The sequence below is a fragment of the Solea senegalensis genome, linkage group LG20 (genome assembly GCF_019176455.1).
Source record: "Solea senegalensis isolate Sse05_10M linkage group LG20, IFAPA_SoseM_1, whole genome shotgun sequence".
NCBI classification, from domain to species: domain Eukaryota; kingdom Metazoa; phylum Chordata; class Actinopteri; order Pleuronectiformes; family Soleidae; genus Solea; species Solea senegalensis.
The window spans coordinates 13,300,680-13,328,670 of record NC_058039.1 but is presented as its reverse complement, the minus strand read 5'-3'; the positions used below and the strand labels follow the sequence as shown (position 1 = coordinate 13,328,670).

The window sequence follows — 27,991 nt, the reverse complement described above, 5'->3', positions numbered from 1 at the left end:
TTGAATATCTAATGATACTGATATCAGTATGAGTTATTTCGGCCAATATCAAATTAATATTGAAACACTGAGTATTATGTTTGGCAAGTGCACACCACATACATTTTTCTTATTATTTTGATCCTGTTGATAACTTTCCTTTTATAAAAAGTTTGATTTTTGAGTAAAAATGGGGTCGTGATGACATAGTTGACAAGTCAGGTTTGCGTCTCGCTCCGAATGACGTCACCTGCACAACATGGCCGCGCCTTTGTCTGGTTGGCACACACAGGAAGTGAACACCTGTCCGCCATCTTTATTTACAGTCATTGCTATTGACTTTGCTGCACTCTCTCTCTGTATGTGTGTGTGTGACATTAATCCTGCCCTTGACTGCCTCATTTTCATGCAGCCACATGCTCACACACATGTCCGTGTGTGTGTGTGTGACCTGTCAGGCTGGAGACTCCACGCCAGCATGCTCGTGTTTGATTCCTCAGTAATGAATCTGACATCAAAGTGTTTGGCAATTTTCTCTCATTTAATTGCTTTAAAAAAAAAAATAAAGAAAACAACTGCATTTGCATTTAACAGCTTTTGGACTGGCTCATAGTTTTCGGGGCAACATCAGATCATGGCTCAAAGATGATATATACACATATGTTATGGTTATAAAAGGCTGATTTAAAAAAATTATTATTGTAAAATTAATTGTGGCATTTTAAAAACATGCCACCATCCAGACAAGGAGGGAGGAGGGTGCAGCGCTCCTGCCCTCCCCTCCTCCATGTTTGCAGGTCTCCTGGATTTCCCCGTCTGTCACCCCTCTTTTGATAATCCTCATCCCTCCCTTCCTCCGTCTCCCCCACCCATCGTCGTCTGATGTCCCCTCACCCTGCTTCCTCCACTCTTCTTTTTTAATCAAAGCGTTTTAATCAGACAAAAACATTCCAGGACAGGGTGGGATAGATGGATAGATGGATGGATGGATAGATAGGGTGGAGGCAGGGTGGGGTGATGGCGACCATCTCTTGGAGGTGTGAGGGGGTGGGGAAGGACAAAAGGCCAGACACTTTTTGCACACATCAACATTTTCTGAAAGTAACATGATATTTTTTAAGAGTAAATTTCATAATAAAGAGGGAATGTGTAATTAATGATTATAAAACAGGGGCTCAGTGTCAACAGTCTGCTGTCCTGTTGAAAGCTGACCAAATGGGGCACTTTTTATTGTAGTCAACAGCAACAGCAAGACGTCCACAGGAGAAAGGATTTCAGCAACAGCAGCATCTCCAGACTTAATGAGTCGATTTAACTTAACGAGAAAAAAAATCAATAACAACAACAGCAACTTGGCTGCTTTTGCCTTTTCTCAAGAGAAACATCCGTCGGCACCACCGCTCTGCCCTCCAGTGGATCTATTGCTGAGCAACCGTTCTAATGTAACGGTACATGAACACCACGGGTGACATGAATGTTTCGTACAGTAAGATTACATAGAAAGTTAACAGTAAAAGGCAATTTTTTTTATTCATTCGTACAGAACGTTAGGACACAAACGGCACAAAAAAAACACAACAAGAAGAGAAACGTCAACATTAAACAATTCCCAACAGTCACGTGTTGCATGAAAATGGTTAGAAGCAGGTGCAACAGTCGCAAATTGTTGCCCTCACTAAAGTTTTAGTGTCTGTTGAAATGATGAGCGACCAAAAGTCGTGCGGACTTTGGGGACGAGTGCGTTAAAGCTGCTGGAACGAAGAGCACCGCTGGTGTTATGGATATTGAGTAATGAGCGAAGATAAGATGGAGTTTCACCAATTAAGGTTTTGTAAATGAATGGATTTTCTGCGAGAATGAAGAGAGGAGCCAGTGGAGCAGATAATAAAGACTGCAGTGGTGAGCGTTAAAGAGAACTACCTTGAGAATCTACGATGCTGTTATCAGTCTGCTTACAGTCATTTTTTTTTTTTACACCTTTTTAAACTACAAAGCCATTAATAACACAGTTGTGCTGATTTACCACCTACAGCCACTTTCAAGCTCTTTCAAAGACACAAATTATCCAACTGTGTGACAAATCTTCTGCTCCCATAAAAAGGAAATAAGCCGCCCACATCATGACTCAGCTAAAATGCGGTTGCTGATTTTTGATTTGCATTTTTACTGTATGTGTGTAGTAAAGTATGTGATATATTGGATGTTTGGGTTGTATTGGAGTTAAAATTATTATTATTAATTACATTCTGTTATCTGACCCAGTAATTTTGACCTGTGTTGAAGCGTGTTAATGTGTGTGTTGTTGTTGGCTGTTTGTTAGCTTTAGCATTAGCCCCAGGCGTGTCGCCGTGGTCTAGTTTGCCACAGTAATGCGAGTAATGCAGCGGTTTGAGAGTACAGATGAAATGTGTGGGCAGTGACGGTTTTATTGTTATGTCGAGACGCCATTAATGAGCCTTAATCTTTAAACCACAGCATAGTTGACAATGATGATACCAAGGAGCCACCAGCCAGTAAATCAACCTCTTTCATGCCCTAAACTGTCACATTTCTTCCCAGTATGGTTTTCGGTGGCTTCATAACCGACGATAACACTCCACATGTGATTGTTGTTGAGTCACGAATCACGTCTAACTGTCACACTGTTGGCTGAAGTCACTGCTGATCTTGTCTTACATTTTAATGAGAAACGGCGAGTGAGTCATAACCAACTGCTGCTTGGTGACGTGAGCGGCAAAAATGCTGCGTGTGTCTCGATTTATGATGCAAAAAAGTAATAACAAAATCACCCGGGGTGATTATTAACTGAAGGAGTACCACATATATTAGAAAATAGCAGTGTAGTTACTGTCAGTGTTTATCTGTTCTTCTTTTGTGGTGTTGAAGAGCAGATGGTGCAAAACGTCTCGTTCCTGACGTCCTTGAAGCACAGCGAGTTAAAAACATTAGTGAAGGTCACATCATGGCCTGAAGAAGAGGAGACAACAGTCATGTTTTTACATTTCAGCTGAAGGCTTGTGTGTGTGTGATGGCGGGGTTGTGTGTTTTAGAGCTTGATGAGTAACTTTCTCTGAACAAAAGTAAACAATTATAACCAGGGTTTGTTTTGCAGTGTACAGGTGGAAAGTCTTTGCGTGTGTGTGAGAACATTTTCGGTCAGATGTCATGGCTCCAAGGGCCTTTTTGTGGATGTATTTCATGGTTAAAACGACCCAATTATTGACAAGAGCAGATTTGCTGTAATTTCTCTGTTACCTGATATTATTTTGAAATGGTACACCAGCAATTTCTGAGCGATGCATGTAATAAATTAGTTTAAGGTCTTTGGTCATTGTCAGGTTAAGCAAAATGACACGAGTGAGTGTCTCCTCACAATTACAGAAGGACAAGGGTGTCTTTGTTTGTCTGAGGACATCGTGGCCATACTTGGACACACTTGGAGTTTGGTTTTCGGGTCATAATTGGGTTTAGGTTTCATGAATGTTTCCTCACATTTATGGAATGACAAGAGTGCTTTGTGTGTGTGTACTTAAACATTCTTATAAACCAAGGAATTAAGGACATTTTGGCTGTTTCTTACAACTTCAAAGGGATTTTTCAGGGTTAATACCTGGTTCTTAAGTTTAGCTAAGGCTCAGGTTAAGGGTTAGATTTATGTATTTAATGGTTAAGGGTTAGGGAAAGTGTCCTCCCTGAGTAAGAATGTTGTACAAGAATGTGTGTGGCTAGTTTTATCAAACCTCACATGAGTTTGAAAGAACTTTGAGGATTAATACTTGGTTTTTAGCTAAGTGTCAGGTTAAGATAAGTGTTAAGGTGCTTACTTGTAATTAAAGGGCTCAGGAATGTTCTTTATTAAGTGTTCTCACAACTATAGACGTGTGTGTACTACTTATATTTATATCTTTGTGAGGTCCAAACAATGTACTGACCTATCTTTACGAGGACATTTTGGCCTTGTGGGGACATTTTGTCTGGTCACGACAACTTTAAGGGTGTTTTTAGGGTTAAGACCTGGTTTTACGGTTAGGATTAGAATTTGGTATAGGTTAGGGTTAAGGTTAAGGTTAGGCACTTGTTTATGATGGTTAAGGTTAGGGTAAGGGGCTTGGGAATGCATTATGCCCATGATGTGTCCTCACTAAGATATAAAAACAAAGTTTGTGTGTGTGTTTGTGTGTGTGCGTGCGTGCCATGCAGCAGTGACACAGCAGAGCAGGGTATGAGAGAAGCTGGAGAACATTCCTGACATAACAGACATGATGGAGGGAGGAAGTTTGAGACTGTTTTTCTTTTACTGCTCTTGCACTGGCAGCACAAAGTGTCTGGAGCAGGAATGTGAGAAATGGAACACACTTTTATTTATGACATGTTTATTACATACATACACAATGTTATAAATAAGTATTATTAGCCCACTTTGCACCAGTCAGAAAAATAAAACCCGCTGGGTCGATGTTTGTTATTTATAAATTCTTTATTGCTATATTGATATATATTGTTACATATGAGAACAAACACTTTTGTTTTGAAATTCTGTGACATATTGTCATAAATATTCCACCATATGTCATGGTGGAATATGGTGTGATGAGCTCCCACAGAGACGGAACAATTTGTCTTTTCCCCCAAAAAGTTGGAATACTCTTCACATGTTGAGTTCATCTTCTCCTTTATTTTTGGCAGTTTTTAGACGGCGCTGAGGACGCAGTGTTTTTTTTTGTTTTTTTTTGGCATGACATTACTAGGCATGTAGTTTGAAACGTTTAAGTGAAAGTTCAGAAAAAGTTTTTCTGATTCTCGGCTCCCAATAGCAGTTATTGTTGCTTTTTTCACGCCCAAATAACAGTGTATGTAAGCGCTAATTTCACTGTAAAACAGAGGTGTCCTATTAAAATCATTTTACCGTTCACTTGAGGCCTGAAATGTGGAGAAAAACCCGGTGTGCTCTGCACACCCACAGTCTTTATCCTTTCTCCACCACTGCACCAAAGTTGCTCTCCTGGGAGCTCTGCTTCTGTTTCTCATTTAGACTTTAAGGTCTATGTCGTCCAGCAGATCACTTCACAGTCCTGCTCTGAATCTGAATCTTTTTCATCCTGGTGCATCAGTAAAATACACTGCGTTCACTTTTCATGCGACAGAGACGGCGAAGGAGCGAGACGGGACAGGAGACATGACGTAGGATAAGGAGAATAAAATGTGTATATATGAATCTTTCCTCATCTACACTCCTCTGTTATATTTCCTTGCTAAATGTTGGAGATTAACACACATTTGACAGAGTATTTTTAACTGATCCACAGTTCGGCATTGTTTGATTCTTGTGTCGGCTGTCACACTCATGACTCTTCTAGGGACGACACTCTCTGGCTAATCAGTCTGACGTCAAGCATAGTATCGGCTCAGCTTGCTTGGAAACTCGCCTGAGCAGGTACTAAAAGAGTTCCAGGTACTATCACGAATGGAGAAGCAAAAAAAAACCTTGCTTGACCCACTTTCCTCTGTGTTGTTTGAGTCCAGGAACGTTGACGGTGCTGTACATTATATAATGATGCAGTAGCTGCAGCAGTGGTTTGTCGTCACGGCAGCCGCAGCTCGGCTGTATCATCTGTCACTCATCAGCAAAGTCATTCTAAACAAACTCTGCTGACTCTGCGGGTTTTTTTTCCTCCTCCTGAGCCGTTGAGGCATTATTTGCAGAAGAGGAGAACTTGTACTGTTAGAAAGGTGTATCTGCACTGATGCACTATCACAATTCTCTTAATTTATATGGACCGCTGTGCTTCTCAAATGAGTTAAAATACAGCTCAACTGAACATCAACTAGAAATTAGAAAACTGGAAGTGTAGAACAATAAAAGTACATTTTAAGTTTTAATTTAAAAGAATGTTATAATTGTGCATCTGATAACATTAAACTATTTTCTAAGCTATTTTCATGCCGAAAATTCTTCAATTTTGGTCATGTACGATCTAAATAAATCAAATCTAGAGCTGCAAATAATGAATTATTTTCATAAATGTGCCAGTTATCTTCTTGACTTGGGTAAGGCAGTTTATGATTTTTAAGTAAAGGTGTGTAAAGGTGAGGACGAGGTGTGTTTGGTTCATTTTTACTGCCACCTGCTGCCGTCAGGTTTACCTGCAGTTGGCCTTGCTGTTGTACTTGAGTGATTAATTTTTCATGGTGTTCACAGACAGAAGACAAAAGGAAAAGGTGTTGTCTTACAAGACAGATCTGTCTCTGGAGGCGGACACTAGAACAAAGACAGGTCCATATGAAGAAGATGGAAGGAGAGACTGTTTTCTAAAAATGTTGAATCCAAAGTGCTAGTATCCACATTTCCTCAGTTGCCCTCTTGATTATACACACGCTTAACCAAACCCACCACGTTATATATTATCATCAAAAAGCAGAATTTAATTTGTTTCCTAACCTGATTTTCATATTTTCTTCAGGTTTGGTTTAATCTTTCTCTAATCATCGTCAGGACTGAAGCTGTTTTTTCATCAGAAGCCAGATGGCACTCGGCCTCTGTCCTCTCGCTTTTCTTCTTCTTCTCCTTTTTTAAAATAAAGTTATGAATATTGAATTAGCGCTGTGGTTTAGCACAGACTGTCCCCCTTTTTATGGGTGTCTGCACATCTCTGAAATCAGGTCAGCGTGTGGGTGAATGGCTGCTAGCGTGTGGTAACAGTTATTCATCCATACATGTGCAGGCCATCCTGAGTCGAGTGGCATCAATAGACCCCGAGTTCAAGGAACTGTGCGACATTTTCTTAACCACGGGGTTTCTGTTTCAGTAAGAGAGTCAGATTTGTACGCTTGTCGTGATCAGGGGTTTTTTCCTCACCCACAGTTGCGTGCCACGCTGCCCACAGACTGATTGTGATATCAAAACCTGAAAGACGCGTCACTAAGCAGGGCAGGAAATACAAATAAATGAAACATTGTGTTGTTATGGTAACTGGGGGTGATATGTGAGGTGTTTTGGCGGCATTGCAAGTAGCGATGTTCATGAGTGTTTGATTATTCTGTTATAAACGGTCGATCGGTCAGTGTGAGTATGGTAGAGAGATGCAAAACAAATGTTTTATTAATGATTGCATTTATTAAAACAAATCTTTCTACTGCAGTGACTTTAAACTTCTCCCTTCTTTTTTAATCCTTGTACATAGTTTTAAGTAAAGTTTTAGTAAGATCGTTGACATCGATTGCTCTGTTTGCACTGAATGGGACTGCATATCATTTCGTTATACTTTTTGTATAATGACATACAATAAAGACTTCTGACTCCTGGATTAAATTTACCGGGGTCTTTGAATGCATCTTGTTTGCTGCTGGCGTTAGCTCAACACACTGCATTATTTTCCACTTAAAAAAAACTTAAAAAACTGAGTCTTAGCTCAGTAGCTCAACATTTCCCCGACAGCTCCCAAGTCAAATGCAGCAGGAGAAACTCCACAACTTTGAAAGTGGCTGAGTTTCCACACATAATGCTGCTTTTTCCGCCTGCAGCAGCACTCGCACATCCAGCGATAGCGCGGGGTCCAGTTACGGCACGTCCCTCCGTTTTGCAGCAGATCAGACATGTCTTTCTTTTGTAGAGAGGACATACCTGGATCGTACTATGAAGAAAAGCCACTCACGGGTGTTTGTAGTTGTGTTACCTTAAGTGTCTGTCCACACTTGTTTGTCTTTAGAGACGGAGCTTTGTCCCTTTTCTCAGCTTCATTTCTTTCTTGTCGGATGTGAGCAGCCTGTTTTACAGCCTGATTACATGACACGTAAACTGTGTTTTCCTCACATTTACTGTAGCTTCAGGCACACAAACTGTTTATCCACAGTGACACGTGGTTGTTATTGTTTTAATCAAAGAGAGATGGTTCATTCATCCCCTGATGTGTACGTTAATGGGTAAATCAATAATTGGTAGTTTCACCTGGCTCTGACGCTCCCTAAAGACAGATTTGCAACTCGGAAAGTTAGACCAACGTCCCACGATGGCTGCCACGTGTATGAATAATAAAACACTTTACTTCTGTCTGATTGCGACACTGTTAGTGGGTAAAAAATACTGTGTAGAGCTTTGTTATTAGCTGGTATCGATAAGAACGGCTAATATAGTTAGCCCGAGATACGTTTGTAGTCCTGAAGCGTCTCCTGATTTAGTTTTATTGTCATTATGATTTAACCAGAAATATAAATCTTAAATCGTCCAGAAATTACACTTTTAAGTTGTTTTCTTCATTGAAATCGTAGATAGTTTCACAGTGACACTCACTGCTCTGTTGCCTCGAGCCCAGTCCTCAGATAATGCTGTTTTTTCCCCCCCCTGAGCTGTAATGGCGTTGTTCCATGGGGGAGACGGGTGCAATAAAAATCTCTTTAGATGTCACTTAAGGCATCAGATAACTCCACGTTTCACCTTTGATCTCTGTGTGTGCATGTAAATTTGAAACAAACTAATTGTAAATGTCAACAGCAGTAAATCATATTTTCTTATGTATTTGCTGCAGTTTTACTGCATCTCTGTGTCCTTTTTTAGTTTTTCCCGCTGACAGTGAAGTATCCTCGCTCCACTTGTCGGGGATGAGTGAGCAGAATTCTGGCTCGCGCCGTTTTCCCTTTAGTCTGAATCAAGAAAAGAGTCACTGTGACATAAAGACGAGCCAGTGGAGCTGTCACGTTTTCCGAAAATCAAGTTCGAACAAATATTACATGGAATTGTTTTCCCTTTTGCTGACATTTGGAAATTCCCCCACTCACATTTCCAACTCGGAAATTCGGAGCACACAACCCAACATAGGATGAGTTAGCGAGATAGCGACCATTCGTATAAACACTGCTACTTTTACTGTCAGTCTTTCACAAGTTCTGTTCCATTTTTTTTGTTTGTGGAAATGTTTCTACACTGTAATACCATGCAGAGTGTTGTTAGCGGCTGCTATTGCTAACAACGGGTAGTCATTACCAGTCGGTGACGTTACTTTCAGTTCTTGACTCTTATGTAAATGGAACGTACCATGTCTGTGATGCCTCTTCTGCCTGCTTCATTCGGGTGGAGCTAACAGCTAAGCCAACACTTGCGTCCACAGTTTTTCTTCTCACTTTCTCGTCTACAGTGATGAAACCAAACCAAAAACATTCAGATGCTTTAATGTCTCTCTACTGGACCATGTGGTACTTACTTCGGACAGTGTGATGCACTTCCAGGCTGTATATTTTTGAACTCAAACAGGTTTTTAAGGTTTGGGTTTGAACTTTCCCTCCCCGGCTTTGAACAGATATTTCATTTTTGTATAAAAAGTCACTGCTGTATGAGCTCTTCACAGTTTCCTGTGGCCTCCAGAGGTTCATGGCTGCATTGTTGTCTCCTCCCTCTGACACTGGACTGGTCCGCAGTCTGGCTCCAGTGTGGTTCTGGCTCTGCTGCCTCCACCCCCTCCAAGTGGGTTTGAGCAGAGCGAGATCACAGCACTGCACCATCACCACCACCACGCAATTTCACTTTGTTTGCTTCAATAGGGACGTAGAAGCAATGGGACTAGAGAGGTAGAACAGGGGAGGAGGGGAGGTGAGAGCAACAAAGGCCAAGAGAAAGGAACAGAGAGGAGAAGAGGAGGAGGAGGAGGGCGGCGGCAGCGGCGGCACAGAGTGGTGGTGTTTGTTCGAGAAGCAAATGAATGAAATCTTTATGTCTGACACAGAGGAGACAAGGCCGCTCTCATCACGTATCTGTCATCTTCTCACTTTATCCCTCCTTTAATCTTCCCTTTCCCTTCTTCTCCTCACTCTTCTCTTGCCAGGTCTACATTTCTTGTTCTTCTTCTTCCTCCTCCCTTTTCCAGCCTTTACTGTATCCCTCTCTCTCTCTCTTTCTTTCAGCCTCTCTCTCTCTCCTTTATCTCTCTTATCTTTTTCCCTCGTCCTCCCCTGAACTCAGCCCCCTAGTGGTGGTCAGGGAAATCTCTCTCTCTCTCTCTGCACCGTTTGTCTCTTCCGGTGTATTTGCCCCCACAGAAAAACAGGAAATTTGAAACAAATACTTTCTGCTTGTTTTTCTTTTGTTTTAAAAAGAAATACGCCCTTAAATTTCTATTTTCTTCATTTGAGGAAGTTTGTGTGTGATTATGAGGTGAAATAACGTTGTTTTTCTTTTGTTTTAAAAAGAAATACGCCCTTAAATTTCTATTTTCTTCATTTGAGGAAGATTGTGTGTGATTATGAGGGTGATATAACCTTGTTTTTCTTTCAAAAGCAGCTAAAAGTGAGAGAAAGGAACACCAAAGGTTCCTTGTCAATGATGCATTTAAGTGCAATCCCCAGTAAACACACAAATCCAGTCCGGTCTTCCATACAGCGCTACACGTCGACTCCTGAATGCACACAGAGGGTCCGCCACTAAATAAAGTCTCACCCCCGTGGGAAATTCTGGAGTCCCACTCTGTGTCTGAATGACTCTTGGCTTTAAGAGTTTTCTTCAGAAGTAAGAACGGGGTTCATTAGTGTTGCATAATGCAAACTTAGCTCTTGTCAGAACCTGGGAAAAGAACATTCAGTCAATACTGCCTGTACATAAGCAAAATCTCCCCAAATCCCTTTAGTCACTGCAGCAAAGATTAGTTTTCTATTCAGGGCTGGAACCTACCATTATTTTAATCATCAGTTCATCTCTCCCTTCATTTTCTTGATTAATCAGTTAGTTTTGCCCATAAAATGTCAGAAAATGATATATGGAGCAAAGAAACCAGAACATATTGGCATTTAAGGAGCTGAAAAATCAGATATCTTGTATTAATTCATCAGGTTAGTAATCGATTAATAATCTCTTCATCTATTCATCATTGCAGTCCTAGTCCAAGTCAAATGTTTTTTGTTGCAGACTCTGAATATGGATGAGTTTGTTTACATAATCAATTAATAATCACTGACTAAATCAGTCACTGTCAAATTTGATAATTCACTGACGTGTTTCCCTCAGATTTAAATATAAATAATGAAACCAACAGATGAATGAATTATGAAAAACATGACAGATTTTATTAGGATTATAGTCAACAGATTAATAAGTGGCAGTTTCATTGTGAAGTCATTCTTGATTCATTTGGTGCTCATTTCCCTAATATATTCATTCATTGCTCCATAAAAATGTTCAGAAAATGGGGAAAAATGGCTTCTTTCCTTCTCAAAATAGCTTTAAAATATCACAAACTAAATGTATTTTGTCAAGAGCAATGGAATCGTGATATATTTACATTTAAGAAGAAAACACTCAATTAATTGAATAAATATCTAATTGCGATGGCAATATGATTCAGCATATCAGAGGGAATTGTCATTTTTACATCGTTATTCATCATTTTCATTCAGAAAACATATTTAAAACGATTACTGTGCGATATTTTTGTAGATCTGTGAGAAACAAAGATGTTTCCTTCAGTCTGTAGAATAAGATGTGTAATTAATAATAATCTATAACGATAATTAATCTCTAAAATCTCTAAAATTATATTTTGACACACTTCTTGGCTTTAACAAACATTGTGCCTCCTGCGATTTTCATATAATTTCAATTAAGTGTTCAGCCCTGACCTTGAGTCTTACACTGTAGATGAACTAGTTTTCATCGGTGACTACAAACTGCAAACTCGGCATGAAATCCACCAGATTTCTCTTCCTTTCCCTCACTGTGCTTTCTCACATCACTGTGTGTGTGTGTGTGTGTGTTATGAATCTGCAGTCAGTCGCTGTAGCCTGCTCAGATTTTCTAATCTGCAGGGTAAGAACCCCTGAGCATTGGAATTCATATAGAGGTGGTGTTAGTGGAGGAGTGTGAAGCAGAGCTGCTGCTGCTGCTGCTGCTGCTGCTGCTGCTGCTGCTGCTGACAGAGGGAGAAAGTGGTGTGAAGGAATGCAGCCTGACCACAGCTGATTTACCTTTAATGGTTTTAACCTGTAATGTGTATAAACTCTGTGGTCCGTGGAGGAAACATGGGGGCCAAATTGAGATGATGAAAGAAGGGAAACACTGATAAATCAACCGGTGAGAGAAAATGGAGACAGTGCTGTATCACAGGAGGGAGGTATAGAGAAGCAGGAAGGGCAACAGGGAGTGAGAGCGAATTAGAACAAAGGCCTATTTTGGTGTGAGCGTCCGCTGTGTTGCCCTATACGTGGCTCACTCTCCTCCAGAAGTCGTCTTTGTTTTTGTCCGAGGCTTAAAACAGTGACACAATTATCACGTCAGTGTTCACAGTGTCCTCCTCCTCCTCCTGCGACGGTTTCACTGTTCCAGATGAACTTACACGGGCGGAATGTAGTCTTGTCTCTCGTCCGTGCAGACTTAAATTCCCCCCTCTGCAGCCCGAACGCCTGAAACCTAAGCTTCCACGCGCTTCCTGAGGTTCTTTTGTATATGAGCACAATTTCCTGTCTGTGACACACGCGACATTAATACTGACCAGAGCCTCTGAAAGTGTATATCGCTCTGTGTCTGTGCTGGACAGAGAATGAACAGAGATAACAAAAAACATACAATAAAATACTGTGCAAAGTAAAAATCAGCAACTTCTCTTTTTCTGTTTTTTATGCAAATATACTGTAAATCCTTTCTAAATCAAAACTGCACTTTGAAACAAAGGCTTACATTTTTATTGTTCTGCATTTTAGACCAAATATGACATTATTACAATATTATTACATTCTAAAAGTCAATATTTTGTTGCTATATCATGTTATAATGCTCAGTCGTGTTTTAAATCTCCAACATGGCAATGACAAACTGAAACTTGATTTATATTATAATCATTTTGTTCATTTAAATCACACTTATCATCACTATTTTCCACAGATTATGGAAAAAACCCACTAACACATATTTACAGCTGGCTTTTGTCTGCAGTGGGATTAGAAAAAATCGGCTTTTACTCCTTCATCAAAAATACTCTTTTTTTTATCTGCTTTGATTGGCTGAAATAAAAACATGACTTACTTTTATTTTTTGCCATCTACAACTTTTTTTTTCACAGTCCAGTTGTGGAGTCTGTAGTTTTTTTGGCACCTTTTCCTTTAGAATTTGTGTTGAACGTCTGTTGTTTAGTGACATCAAACATGACAAACTCCTCTACTGACAATAGAATAAGAGCTATAGTATATTATATTACTCTATGTCTATCATCCCTGTGATTTCTATGCTGATTTTCATATCACATTAATGTGATAAAGACAGTTATTAGCCACTGACTGCTTTGTGGATGAGAAGCTTCCCTGCGATGACGACAGCAGGAGCGTTTTAAACAGGTGTGTGTGTGTGTGTGTGTGTGTGTGTGTGTGTGTGTGTGTGTGTGTGTGTGTGTGTGTGTGTGTGTGTGTGTGTGTGTGTGTGTGTGTGTGTGTGTGTGTGTGTGTGTGTTGAGTCTGAATTCCTCCTCATGCCTGGAAACAAGCCAACAACAGAACAACTGAGCAAAGCCCCGCCCACTGCGGCGACACGGAGTGAATGAAGGAACGTATAGAGGGGACATAAAGACGTGATGATGGAAGAGAAGGAGAGGGTGTGATTGATGAAGAGGGAGTGGGCTGAATGTGGCATGTATGTACTGTATGTGAGCCATATGTTTGCCAGTTGTTGCAGCGTCTTGTTGCCCACCTGTCTCTCCGTCTCTCTGTCTCCCTGGTGACACTCCCAGTCTGCTGGAGTTCCCCCCCCCGTCCTACTCTTCCTCCTCTCTGACCTTTGTCAAAAAACATGTCTGTACACCGTCAGGCAGCTTCCTCTTCCTGTATGTGAGGGATTAAGACAAAATACTGATACTGAAGTGTGTCTGTGTGTCATCATCTTCATGATGAAATGGATTTGAAACAACGTTATTAGGCTGAAGTTGTGGGACACACAGCTCATCTAGCGCAGCGCTTTCAATTAGCCCATGTCCTTGCGCTCCAGATTATATTAGTTTTAAACTTCAAAATCCCCCAGTCAAATAGACGAGCAAACTATTTAACAGTTATGGAATTAGCAGACAGATGTTCCTTGTATTTATAGATTAGGATTAAGTTTGCAAAATTCGTCGTGTTTTTGTAATCGCATCATTTTGCGTGTACAAAACAAAAAGATTTCTTTAAATTATCCAAAATGTCCAGTTCATTCTCACGCATTTATATATAAATTGATAACGCTCTAGTACTTCAGTGAATGAGAATCAGGATTCAGACTCTTCAGTCCGCCCACTCTAGTTCAGGAAGTGATGAATCAGAATGAAATGTGATTTTAAAAAAATGTCCCCTAAAAAGAACAGCAGCAGGTTTAATGTTACAGCATGTGTGTCTTTTTTTAATGAGCGCGCACATGCTGACCGCGCTGACCCCGCGGTGCTGCCGCCACTACAGCTGTCTGTGTGGTTTCAGGGTGTGGGAGCGAGGGTCTGCTGGGTGCAGCCGACGTCTGTATTTGCGTGTTTCGCACGTTATGACTGATTGCTGTAGCATTACAGGGCGTCGACGACGCGAAGGGAAATAACTTCAGCTGTCACAGGTTCCGCGTTTCAGCTCAGCAATTATGTTTAATGAAGGAGTCGAGAAAGGAGACGATAATAAATAAATAGATAAATAAATAAATAAACAAATAATTCGCCTTGAGTGTGATTGTTATAGATAATCTCCTGCCAATGCTTTAATGACATATCATAATTTATGAAGATGCCAAGTTTAACTTTTAATTTAGAAGAATAAATCACAGAATAACAGCGAAAATAACTTGATGAAACACGTTAACTCCGCGTGATTTCACAAGTTCTTTTGTTACGAGATGAAACGCTTGATTAATGAACAAACTGATGTAACACACCTCTTTTAAAAGTGCAACACAACATGCTTTTGACAAGTAGTCGTCAGCAATAAAATGAGCAATAACATGAATAAAATAAAGTCGTTTAAAATAATATGAGAGGCGCTACCATGGATTAATGAGGCGCTAAACCTGAATTGTGACATTTAAAACAAATATTTAGTGGTTGCAATGTTCTTTAAGTTCAAATGAAATAAAAACTGAATAAATAGGAATGTATGATTGTATGATGAAGTGTGCAATTATCTGGGTGTATGAATTGTTGTTTTTCTACTACGAGCTGCTGCAACTAATGTCTGAACTCAAAATCACAACGTCCTCGAGTTTTTGTCAAAGAGGAGCGAAAGAAACTAGAAAATATTCCCACTAAAAGACTGAATTAGGATTTTAAAATGACCACAACAGCACATTGTGCATTCATCTCCTGGTGTTGACACCTCTACTCTGTAGTGACAGACCAAATGTCAGCGTGAGGACGAGAGCATTGATGAAACTCGTAACTTCATGTTACAAATTACATCTGCTCATTCACTGTAAGTGAATAATGCAGCACCTTCTGTCTCACACACACACACGCACTGTAAATAAGTGTAAATAAATAAATAACAGAGAGGGACTTTCCAGTTCTGCAGTGATGATTAGCCGCTAACACCGCTCTCTAACTCCACTGATCTTTACCCCACTTCACCGCGCTGTCGTGACCACGGGCGGGGGAATCGACACCGACCAAATACGGGCAAATATTTCTCGGCTGTAACTTTATCTGCTGGAACGGCTTCTGAGTGAAACCGTCCTCTGTTCTAAAAATGCTCAACATTTGTGCTGCGGGAATAGTGAAAATGGCTGAGGAGACAGATGTGGGTTCTCTCCGTCTCTCCCGTGTCCTGGGCGTGCGATCCGTCCACATTCCAGAATCAAATATCAGCTTAATGAGAGATCGTTTAATCGGACAAATGGACGCAGGAAAATGTGGGATCCAAAGAAAGTCATCAAGATCTGTGTTCTAGTTGCATCTTTAAGACCCTTTCTGTCATAAACACTGACCATGTCAGGACCACTCGTCCTCATGGAGACCTTGACCTCTGTTAAGAGGAACTGGTTAAGATTTGAAGTGTAATTAAGTTAAGGTTAAGGGATGACTCTCTGTTCAGGCCCAGAGGTCTCAAACTGGCCACTTAAATGTTTGTTTTTGATATTTATTGATTCATTTTGCAACATAAATATGTTTTATTGTGAATTATACATCGTTACTGATCAAAACAAGCGCCTTTTATTTTGAAATTATGTGGAAAAAGTTTGTAATATCACGATATAAGTTTTTGTTTTCCCCTACACAGTTTCCCTCCTCACCAGATTTGTCACTCATTTGGCCCCCAGACCAGAGTTTGAGACCCCTGCTTTGTGTCCTTAGATGAAAAGCTGCGCACAACAATTGTGTGTGTGTATGTATACGTATTTGTATATCTTTGTGAGGACCATCAAAACTAATGAAATTTCCTTGTAAATAGTCTGACCTCTGGGATTAGATCTCATCCTCTCGTCCACAACATCTGTGGAAGCGTGCGAGCTTCCGGTCATACGATCTCTTCTTCCTCCTGTTTCCACTCCCTAATGTCTCTAGTGTCTCTCTAATCCTCGTCTCCTGCTGCTTGTCCTCGTCCTCCCTTGTTCGTCTTCAGCCTCTTAATGTCCGCTTATTAATTACAGTCACTAATGAAATGAGCTTTCAGCTGGACTATAGCTGACAGTGCAGGCCCTTTCTGTGTGTGTGTGTGTTCATGTTGGTAAAAGAAAGCATGACCAGAATTAATTATTTCTCTGGGAAATTAATATTTGTTTTACTAGCTGACTTTCTAGCTTAATTCATTTTCATGCCCATCCTTTTCCCCTCTCATCTAAACACGCCAAAGCTCTTGGTTATTTCAAATTAACATTTAGAGTGAGTGCTAAAGGTCATTTTTATGGCGTTAATCATTTTCAAACAGACCCTTCCTGCTTCAGTTGAAGCATTTATTGTAGCTCCTCGAAATCGGTGTTCACAAAAAATAGGTGCAATTCATTCATTTTAGGTCAAATCAGGGCTGCAATGTTGTGGTAATTACTCAGGTGTCCACAAGGGGCGGTAGAGGCTCCACACTGGAACATAAAGTGGTATTTTAATGATAAATTTCCCTTCAAATCCCTGGTTAAATGTCTCATTTATCAAAGGGAGAAGCTGAGCTGTTTTCCTCCGCCCTTTATTTGTTCAGTCATTGCGTTTTGCCACGGACAAACCTCGCTCCCTCTCCCCTCTACCTCTCTTTCCTTCTCTCCTCCAGCCTTTTATTGTCGTCATTCTCGATCCACGACAATGACGGACCAGTCGGTCTGGGTATTGAGTAACATTAAACTTGCTCTTTATTCATGAACTCTGGGGCAGCTCAGCATATTTGAGGCCCCAACATTGACGTTTCAGATTTGTTGAAGGAAGTCAAACAAACCACAGCAGTGAATACAAATGCTTTCATTTGTTCAACAGGACGTTCATGTGCGATATTTGCTGCTCAGGCTGCAGCTCATGATGGTCTGTGAGAGGACGTGTCCAGGCCTGTACTGGATGTCTGGGTTATCACTGTGTGTGTGTGTGTGTGTGAATGTTGTGAACACAACCCAACATTTTTTTTGCCAACACACAGAGCATATACAGCAGAGCTCTGTGTCCTGGTTTTTCTGTGGAATTCCACTGACATCTACTGTGTGCACAGACATCACAGCTTTTAGAGTGAAATGTTAGAACCATTTATTTAGTCTCATGGTGGAAAAACTCTTAGGTCATGTGAGTGAAGTGGGTCACGTGTGGATTCATGTGTGAAAGTTGGACCATCTTAAAATATGGATTGTTGATGTTTTGTTTACCTCTCTGAAAATATCATTGTTTTTTGTAGATATTCATGGGTCTTTTAATGTTGTGATCCACGTTATTTATTATTAACTGTGGAAAGATAACTGTTAATGTAAGCAGGCAGGACTTTATGTCTGCTCTGTTCCTTTATTTGTTTGGTTTGCACCTGTAAGCTGATTTATATTTGTGCAAACATGGGTGTTCGTCCATGTTTTGTGTTTCAAAAATGCTACTAAAAAATGAAGTAATCTTACATGATCTTGTTATTGTGGTTCTTTCAGTAGATCTTTGACCAGAGGGCTGACAGTAGAGGGCTTGATGTACAGTATCAGCTACATTCTGTCTGTTAGAGGTGATTTCAGGGCTTATAATATTTTAATTATTGGATAATAGGAAGACACAGATTTTCTTGTTGTGTTTAGTGTGTTCATGTGCCGGGACAAGGACAGTTGTTCAGTTAAACTGTGAACTAACAGCCCATGGAGGTCTTTTTCCTCTCGTGACAGAGTTCATACACAGTCCTGTTCTCAGATGAATGTGCCTTTGTTTCACTCTTGTGACTCCGTACACTCTCGTCAACCGTCAGAGGCCCAAAGTTGTTTCACTCCCTCACTCTCGCATCACGCTCTTCTTCACTCATCTCCTCCTCCTCCTCCTCTTCTCTCACACCAGACAGCGTTATTACTCTCTTCATAAAAAGGACAAAACACACACACTTCCTCCTCGGCAGAGGCGATTTGTGTTGCTATGATACGCGCCTCAAACACATGGAGGAGTGTGGACGTCTGGCAAGTCGATCCAGATTTAGACAGAGAGGCAGAGCTCAGACTGCTGCTGAGTCACAAATATGGCAGAAATGATAAGTGTGTTTATTTTGTGGATGCACGTGGTGAAAAAGCCCTGTGCCGCCTCTGATAATGAAAACATCCTCAAGGTTTCTGCTCCTGAAGGTTAAAATAGGTGTTTTAAAACGCCAGAGGAACTGACGTTGACCTTCTTACGGCAATTTGTTTCTGTTCAAACAACAGTATGTATGATTAATCCTATCTGTAGGTCATCACTCACTCACTCAGCTTCATATTTACCTTGAGCATTATCATAATAATAATAATGATCGTGATCATCATTGGAAAATGTTTGCAGTAAATCAGAGTTTTAAGGGGAAATCCACACACGATCACTTAACTTTAATCAAACAAAAACAGGTTGAAATTGACATTTTGTTCCAGTTAAAGCTGTAAAAGTCTGATTAATTGGATGATAAATTGATTCAGTGATTGTTTTTATTTGTTTGCAATATTCATTTATCTATTTTGTTCTACATTTATTTAAAAATATGGAAAAATGCTTCAAGAAAGGACAGAAAATCATTATGTTCATGATGATTTATCACACACAGGTAGGTATGTAAAGTGTGATTCATGTTATGGATTATGTCAGACATGAGACAGTGGAATTTTTTTACGATGATTATTGTCTAAAATGGCGTTTTTCACACATTTATGCCTCCTGCAATTTGAAAATTGAAAGTCCAGCTCTTCTTCTTCTTCTTCTTCAACCTTTTTGAAATGTTCTCCAGCAGAACTTGTGTGAATGTTGGACATGTGTTGTTCCATCATGTGCTCCTTATTGCTGGTGTCAAGTAAAATGAAATGGCTTAAGTGACTTCATAAAATCTAATATTTTTCCCTCTACAGTAGAGCCAGACAGTTGTCATCCAGCTAATGAAATAGCAGACTCAGAAATCTAATTGAAAAGTTGTTTTGAATTCTTTTTGTTTTTTAAAAATCTGAATTCTAACCAGATTTTCTTTTTTTTCCCCTTCTCTTCCATGTCGCTGCTTCTCCTGTTCTTTTACCGACTTCCTTCAACAAAGGTAAATACATCCGTTTCTACGTTCTCTGTTTGTCGCTGAAACTTGTGCATATTTATCCAAATGGTGCCAGACCTCAAACATCTGCTTCCCAGCTGTTGTTGTCTCTGTTTCCTTGCACGTCTATAAAAAGAAACACCAACTTGATTCACGTGTACAGTTGGAATTTAGCTTCTGTTCTTATGGGCTGCTCTAACTCGAGGACAGGAGTCTCTCCTGTCGCTATGGTTACCAGTCACACAGCAGCACAGTCTCCTCTGGCCTGGTGTGTAACGACTTGTGTGTCCGTGTGTATTGACAAGTGTCTGTGTGAGTGTGTGTATGTGTGGGGGGGGGGCTGCCTTTGATGTTGATGGGGGGGTCGTGTGTGTGTGAGAGAGAGAAAAGTCCCCAGGGGAGCGTTCAGGATCGCTGAACAGTTTTCACCATTTTCTGTTGGGATTTCCCCACTTTAAAGAGTTATTGAATGGAGCGCGTTGGAGCTTTGAAGTGTCCGACTTCTTCATCTGCTCTACTGTGTGTTTTCATGTAGTGTTCTCACTCCGGCTCCTGGGGCCGCGTCCTCGTCGGTCAGTAACAAAGTCCATCAGTTTGTCGATACCTTCCACTGCTTCTGTTCTTGTCGGGGTATATGCTTGCCATTATTTTGACGTGAATTGCGTTAGTAATATGATTCGAGTGGTCATTTTTTTTACACCATTATTCTCATTTTCATTTGAAAAACATATTTAATCTACCGATCCCGGGGAGAACGCCTAGGCCTCTTTTTTCTCAAACCTCTGTCATTTTGCTCTGCATCACTTCAGCAGCATCAGTCTTTGCACAGCTCATATCCACATGTTGTTACATGAGTTCCTTTGAGTTTGAAGCTTCTTACTGCATGTTTTCAAAGGTGATATTTACTTTAAAATGCCATGGTTTTTTTAAGGCAATATTAATTTATGTTGGGTTCCATCTGCATTTACTCTGACACAGCGATGCTTACGTTTGTGTTCTCTTTATTTTTATTCTCTTTATTTATTATTTGTTCACAGTGAGCTTGAGATATACTCTATACTCTAAGTTTAAAACTGCAATTAACTTTCTTCCTCAACTTTCACTCAGAAGTAAAATCAATCTTAAATTATCTGACTTTATAGGAATAACGGCTTAGTCTCTTTATCATGATAATCTTAGTCCTGTGTGACTTTTTAACAGAAATATTCTTTTGTTTTCATTGGCATAAACATGTCTTTCTTTCTGTACAGACATTATTTATCTATTGTATAAACACTAAATCCACATTAACACAATAGTCAGTCATTAGTGCTGACACTTTGCCAGATGCAGTCTCTCTGGATGACTCAGCACACAGTAGTAACCGTTTGTTCAGTGGATGAACCAAACCCTAGGCAATTGTCTGTGACCTCAAATATGAACAGCATAGGGAAACTTTGTTTGTTAAAACGATAGAGAGAGCAACGAAGTTCAGTCACATCAGAGAACGAGAGGAGCGACTTCTCCCGGCTCCGTAATCTGCTCCAGTATGTTGATCCAGCAGCAGCAGCAGCTGAAAGTCACGCACACATTTGCTTTTATATCTTTGTGGGGACATTATAGACATCATGCACTCACTAGCCTCTTACACCAACCTTAACCATCACAACTAAGTGCCTTTGGAGTACACACATACACACACAGCTATTCTTCTTAGGACACTTCCATTCATTTAAATAGCCTAAACAAAGTACTGTCTCTAATTTTAAAACTTATCCTCAATTCAAATCTTGGCTCTTAATCTAACCAGTTTAGGGAAATTAGGTTCTGCCTCATTTGGACCAGGAATACTGGTCAGTGTATATGTGTATATATATATGTGTGTGTGTGTGTATGTGTATATATATACATATATATATATATATATATATATATATGTATATGTATATACATATATATACATATATATGTATGTATATATATATACATACATATATAAATATATGTATATATATACATACATACATATATATATATAAATATATAATATAATTATATATAATTTATATTTATATATATATATATATAAATTAATTCACTAGCACCTTACTCTGACCTTAACCATCACAACTAAATGCCTAAGCTAATTCTAACCCTAAAACCAGGTCTTAACAGAACCTGAGGACCCCTCAAAATGTCCTCACTTTCCCAAAATGTCTTCATTCCCTTTAGTTAAGAAATTTCTTTTGGTCCTCACAAAGATACCCACACAAGAACACATGCGCGCACACACACACACACACAGGAGACAGTGTGGAACAGGTTTGAATGACAAATGTCTGACAGTCAGACATTCATGCTTAAGCTAGTGCCAGCATACCACACACACACATACACACACACACACAGCCGAGTAATGAAGACACACCTCCTTCATTTTTTTCCCCTCAGTTTCTTTCTCAGTCACTCACACATTCATTCAGTCACTCAGTCACTGACTGAGACACAAGTGAAACACATGTTTGTGGCTGTGGAAGTGACATCACCCGCTTGGCTGTGGTCAAAGTCCAGTTCCTCTATCCGGCTTCAGCGCTAACACACTTGACTGCCACACTCAGAGCCACAGAGTCTGAGACGGAGCTGACACACGCGCAACGAGTTAAACGCGGGGGGACGGCAACTGAAAAGACGCGAGCAAGAGATGAGGGATTATCTGCTGGATTAAGGATGGCTCCTCTTTGACAGCGTGGATCCTACGAGCCGCTCGCACTCTTCCTCCTCCTCCCTTTGTCGCTTCTCCTTCTTTGTTTTCTTTTTTTTTTAAACTCCTGACAAGTTCACCTTAACTTGACTTCACCTCATCATTTCTCTGCTCCCTCCTTCTCTCTGTCTTCTCTGTGGGAGGGAGGGATGAGCGCCATGGCTTCTTACAGACAGTTCCTCCAGGATCTGGAGGAGAAAAGAGGTTTGTTCCCCTTTTTAAATCTCGCCAGTGATTAAACCTATTTTAATGCCATTTTCAAGGACTTGCTGTGCTTTGGTGAGGCTGTCCTGGGCTTTAAATTCTCTGTAATGGGACCAGGAAATTTCCTCCTGTTATCTGTGTTTTGAGGTGTGATATCATGTGTTGTGACACGTTGCACGTGGTGGTTGCTCACTGACGTTGTCATGGCTGTGAATCAGCAGGTCGGACTGTAAATAGATGTCATACCTGTGCGTCACAGGTGTGTGGAATGTGTTGAAATGATCGTTTCAGGTTTTTGTGTTGGAGGCTGGAACTGTGTCAAGTAGACCTTGTTGTGCTGCTTAATATGTTTTAAATGGAAGAACAGGTCGTGGTTATTGATGAAGAATATTCTGGTTTAAGTCTCTCAGTTGGCTTTAATACTTGAGTTGAGTCTCCCAGACTCTGGTTTTCCCTAATCTATATCATACCTAGACTTAAATATGGTGATAATATACTGTGACTTAAAAATGGCGATTATATCTTACCATTTCACATCCAAAATGCCAAAAACCTTAGGAAAACAAATAATTATTTGTATTTTTAAAAATAACTGATACCACAAAACTGAAATGTTCCCCAAAAAATATGGATGTTTAATAATTAACAAACCCCTTAAATTAGCACCCGTTTTGCTCATAAAATGCATGTTTTGCTAATGATTTTGCGGCAGTGAGTGAAAAAAGAGAAAAGTGTTGCTCAGTCATTGACCTCTGGACTGTCAGTTTTCACTTTATGGCTTACATTAAGCACAGTACATGCGTCTGTCTGTGTTTACACACTCAGCTCCTGTGTGGCGTAGCCTCACGGATAAGATGCGGGTCAGGAGAAGGTTGAACGGCCGCTGCTTCTTTTTACATCAGCAAAAACACCGACCTCCACTGTCACCCTGAACACATCAACCCCACACTCTGAGCTCCTCATTTACCTGTTTCCTCTCAGCTTCCTAATTAGCCGTAGAGGCTAAGTCACGGTTGTTTATGTTAGCTCAGGTTGTGGCATCACTTTGCCACACGGCATCCCCGTCTTTGTTTGTTATCGGTGACACTCGATCTGAGGAGGTGCCGGCTCACAAACTCGCACAAAGGAGGAAAAGACAACATTGGGACAGTTCTGTTTAAGTGTCAGGCGACGAGCAGCAGCAGCAGCAGCAGCAGCGATGCTTTTGCCTCAGCAGCTGTTATCACAGCAGTTAGCTGAGCGTAGCATAAACCGAGTCTAATCCTTCTGGAATTATTTATTTAAAACAAAGTGAAACGACCGTTTGGTTAAATTCATGGTACTTTTGCCAAAGAAATACCCAGCAACACTTGTCTGGAAAGTCTGGAAAACGTACTTTCTGTGTTAATATTTTCAGAGAAGTTTGTTTTCGGTGTACTCGACCATAGGAATCGGTTAATTAAAAAAAGATTTGTTCACAGAATCCTCGACTCAGCTCGAGCAGGTACTAAAAAAGTGTCTGTGCTGAGCAGAGCCATGCTGCAACTGTATCTTGAAAAAGTGCCAAAATCTTGCATAAAACTGAACCTTTAATCCCATCTTTTCATTATCTTGTTTTTATCACACAGTAGCAACACTGTGGTGACCTCTCCTATGTCATGTAATGTGACAAGATAATTAGAATCAACTCCATATTCAAACACTCAGTGCAGCCAAGTCAGTATCATGGCACAGCTCCCGCCCCTTTGACACTTGACTGACTTGAAGGACGTGAGCGAAACCTCTCGTCTGCTCAACAACAAAACCTTTTCTCTCTGTGTGTCGTTCTTCTTTAAATGCTAACCTCCACCCTCCTCATCCTCCTCTGCTCTTCTTTTATACTGTGGAGTAGTTTTGGCTACACCTGCTGCTACTTGTGGTTCTGGTGACATTCTGTGGCACAATAGACTCTCCTTCTGTTCCTCCAGCAGCTGCTCAGTCTGAGGCCTTCTTACAGCAGGAGATGTCACGCTGCCGCACAGTCACCTACTGTACAGCCTCATTTAACCCTAACCCCCCCCACTGAAATTACAGCGGAGGTTTAACTATGTAACCACTTTAAAAGCAGGTGACACCATCACAAATGTGATTAAGTTGAATTGAATGTCTCACATCGGATAAGGATATAGCAGAAGCTAAATAAACTGATTTAAAAACATGTAAGAGTTACATTTTAGTGCTGTAGTTTTGTAAATGAGGTGAATATGAAGTGTGTAAATGCAGTTTTCAAATTCCTGCAACAAGTAATAATGATGGGTGAATCTGTGAAACCTGTTTCATTTCCAAGTTTTCAAACTTTTCACCCATTTTCCGGGAAACAAATAATGTAAGAATTCATTAAGGAAAGAATTGGCAAATTAATTGTTTGAGGAACTGAAGCTTTGTATCGCAAATAAAATCACAATATCTCATTCAGGAAGCACTCATTTGTAAGTTAAGAAAAACTTCTGGAATGGAAATTATCTTTATTTTCTCCATTTTTTTAAACTACTGTTGACTTGACCATCCTGTATCTCTACCATCTGTGTCCACTCCTCCTCCTCCTCCTCCTCCTCCTCCTCCTCAGTGAGGGGCTCAGAAACGGCAAGTGCACTCGTCCTGGCCCTTCATTATTTCTGACACTGTTTGTCTTCCGTCACCTGCCAGGCGAGACTGATGGTCCGACAGAGAAGGCGTGTGAATGGGTTTGCGTTGGGTCATGATTTGTTTAAGGCGGAGAGGCTGACAGCTTCTATTCTTATCTGTGGTTCTCACTCTCTCTCTCTCTCTCTCTTTACCTATTCGCTTTGGTCACATGATGTGATTCATGTCGGGCTTGTTTACATACGTGCGCTCCTCCACCTGTATCTGTGTGTCAGAGCAGATCAGTGGCCTCAGTGCTAGCAGGGTCGCGTTTTCGCGTTCATGAACTCAGGATCAAAGGAGTAAACGCTGTAGTACTTAAGTAAAGAACGTAGCAAACAAATAAAGTTACGTTGTTACAGACCAAAAGGAGAACAATAACATTCATCCATCTTCTAACGCTTTGTCCTCCACATGAGGGGCACGCGGGGTATTCCACTTTCAGATTTGCCTTTTAATGTAAAACTAAGGATATTTGCATGTGTTAAAAACAGTGGAATTCTCTGTAAATATGGTCACCTCTAGTGCTCTTAAGTGACTTTTTTAAATGATATTTTGTAGATTCCATGTATTTTTTCCAGAATATATGATATTTGTAATATTGAAGTAATTTATTCAATATAATAAATATCATGATTACCCATACAACAGCCTATAAAAGCAGGAGAAGTCACAATATAGATATAATATTGATGTATTGCCCAACCCTAGTGTAGGAACAACAAACTCTTTTGTAATTTATATAACTAATTAGTCAAAAATGTGCTGGTTACTGCCAAACACTGGTTATTATTGTTTGAACACAGTCATTTCTGTTCATTTTAGCTCCTCACTGACTATGAGCCTATGATTGATGAGTAAGGTTATGGTGTGTGTGTGTGTGTGTTGTGAGTGTGTTGTGAGTGTCAGTCAGCCGCTGACGACGTGTTTGTTTTCTCACCGTTTCCTCGGGGTCGCTTTTAGTTGCTATGACAACACCAAGCTGTGAATCATAACCATGAGGTATCGTTTTCCTCATAGTTTGACAGAAATATGGAAGAGATAGAAAATAATCTGCCTTTGTGTCACCCAACACTCAGTAGTCAAGCTGCGTGTCATATTGGAATTGTACGATATACCAAAATAAATGTGGAATCTAAAAAAAATCTAATCGGTCGCGATATTTAGGTTTTTTCCCTGTTCCTAACTGCAGAGGTTATTTAGTTGGAGATGAATTATTGGCCGATATCAGGCCAAAATGACCGTGCAGTGCACCAGTAACCAAAGCGATAGATATAGTTTATTTGTTATGTTATAATTTCTACAATTCTGTCTAATGTAAAAAAAACATTAAAAACACAAAAAAATATAAATACAAATAAATGAGAAAAAAAAATCACTGTATATTTAAGTATTTGTTCATTTATAATGAGGCGTCATGTCATTGCAGTATTCAACAATGTTGCTGCATTTTCTTCTAATGTCTGTATTTTTTATTTTATTAAGCTAAGGCTCATTAGGGCTAAAACTCTCTACATGTTCTGATTTAAAATCAGCGATTTAAACATGAACATGACAATATTTTCTTTTATAAGAGCCTGTTTCACTGCTGCCATCTCGCCCAACATGCTGTCACATGAGAGACGAGGGCGTCTTGAGTCTTGGAGGTGTTTGTGGACCAAACCCTGGCTCATAATGACCGCACACATACAGCAGGACTGTGTTTCAGGAGTTCCCAGCAGCCGCTCCCTGCAGGCTCTCTCTGTTCATGTGGTCATCGCAGTATAAGCTGCCATGTGCAGCTCACCTCATAATAATCCAGTCATATGATTGGTTTTTGACTGGGCTCTAAAACCCCGACATTAACCGCATTGTTGTCGCTGTCGTCGTTTGTGCCGCTGTGACTCTTTTCCCTCCGCACACACAGTCACGAGTTTAGAGTTGTTCGGGAATTAGATTAACTTGGATTGAAGGGATGAATGTGCAGATTATCAAAAACACTTATTTTCCTTCAAAGGTTTTAAAAACATGTTTTCTGCCGCCTGTGTGTGTGTGTGTGTGTGTGCGTGTGTGCGTACGTACTCAGAGTGGTGTCACGCTGTGAAAATGACCTTAATGCTGGTACGTGTGTGTTTCCAGTGATGTGGACATGTTTGTTAGGACAATGTTGGAGACATCAGGTTAGTGTACGAGTTATGTAAAATGATCACTTTGTTTGGACGCCGGGTCCAGCTGTAAGACAGGCTGAGGACAGATGGCTGACGTGTGTTTGGAGAAGTTCAAGTAGAGGACAGCAGGTAGGTGAAGCCTGTGTGTGTATACTTTTATTAATTACGTCTTTAGTGCATAAACACTGACCTTGTTTCTGAGGAACTGGTGTTACTTTGAATGGTGTGTGTGTGTGTGTGTGTGTGTGTGTGTGTGTGTGTGTGTGTGTGTGTGTGTGTGTGTGTGTGTGTGTGTGTGTGTGTGTGTGTGTGTGTGTGTGTGTGTGTGTGTGTGTGTGTGTGTGTGTGTGTGTGTGTGTGTGTGAGAAAGTTGTGCGGCCGTCTGCCTCGACGGGTTGGGGTGAAAGGAAAACCATGGGTGACAGAGGAGAGGTGTGGGGGAGAGACAAAAGAGCAGATATTTAACATTTGTGTCAGGTTGTAGGTTTAAACAGGACATTTCTGAATCTGTGATGGCGTGTTTATAGTACTGCAATGCCATTTATGCAAGCAGCAGCAGAGATTAAATCTGTGTGAAGGCCAAAAAAACTATAAACCATATAGAATGAGCATATTTTGGCTGGTTAAGAGACTTGGATCAAGGTTAGGGTTAAATATCTGTGTGTGTTCGTTTCAGGTTAAC

At 40.4% G+C, this 27,991-nt stretch overlaps 1 protein-coding gene across 2 annotated transcripts in view; it reads left to right on the top strand.

Annotated features, from left to right (window-relative positions):
• macf1a (microtubule actin crosslinking factor 1a) overlaps positions 1 to 27,991 on the top strand; it is a 200,950-nt gene that overhangs the window by 16,457 nt on the left and 156,502 nt on the right. The window contains exon 1 of one of the 2 annotated variants that reach the window (XM_044052300.1): positions 22,037 to 22,522. The exons of the other annotated variant lie outside the window; for it this stretch is intronic. Coding sequence (XP_043908235.1) covers positions 22,468 to 22,522 — 55 coding nt within the window. The 5' untranslated portion in view covers positions 22,037 to 22,467. Of the gene's footprint in view, positions 1 to 22,036; positions 22,523 to 27,991 lie in introns of those variants that run through there. 2 annotated transcript variants of the gene reach the window in all.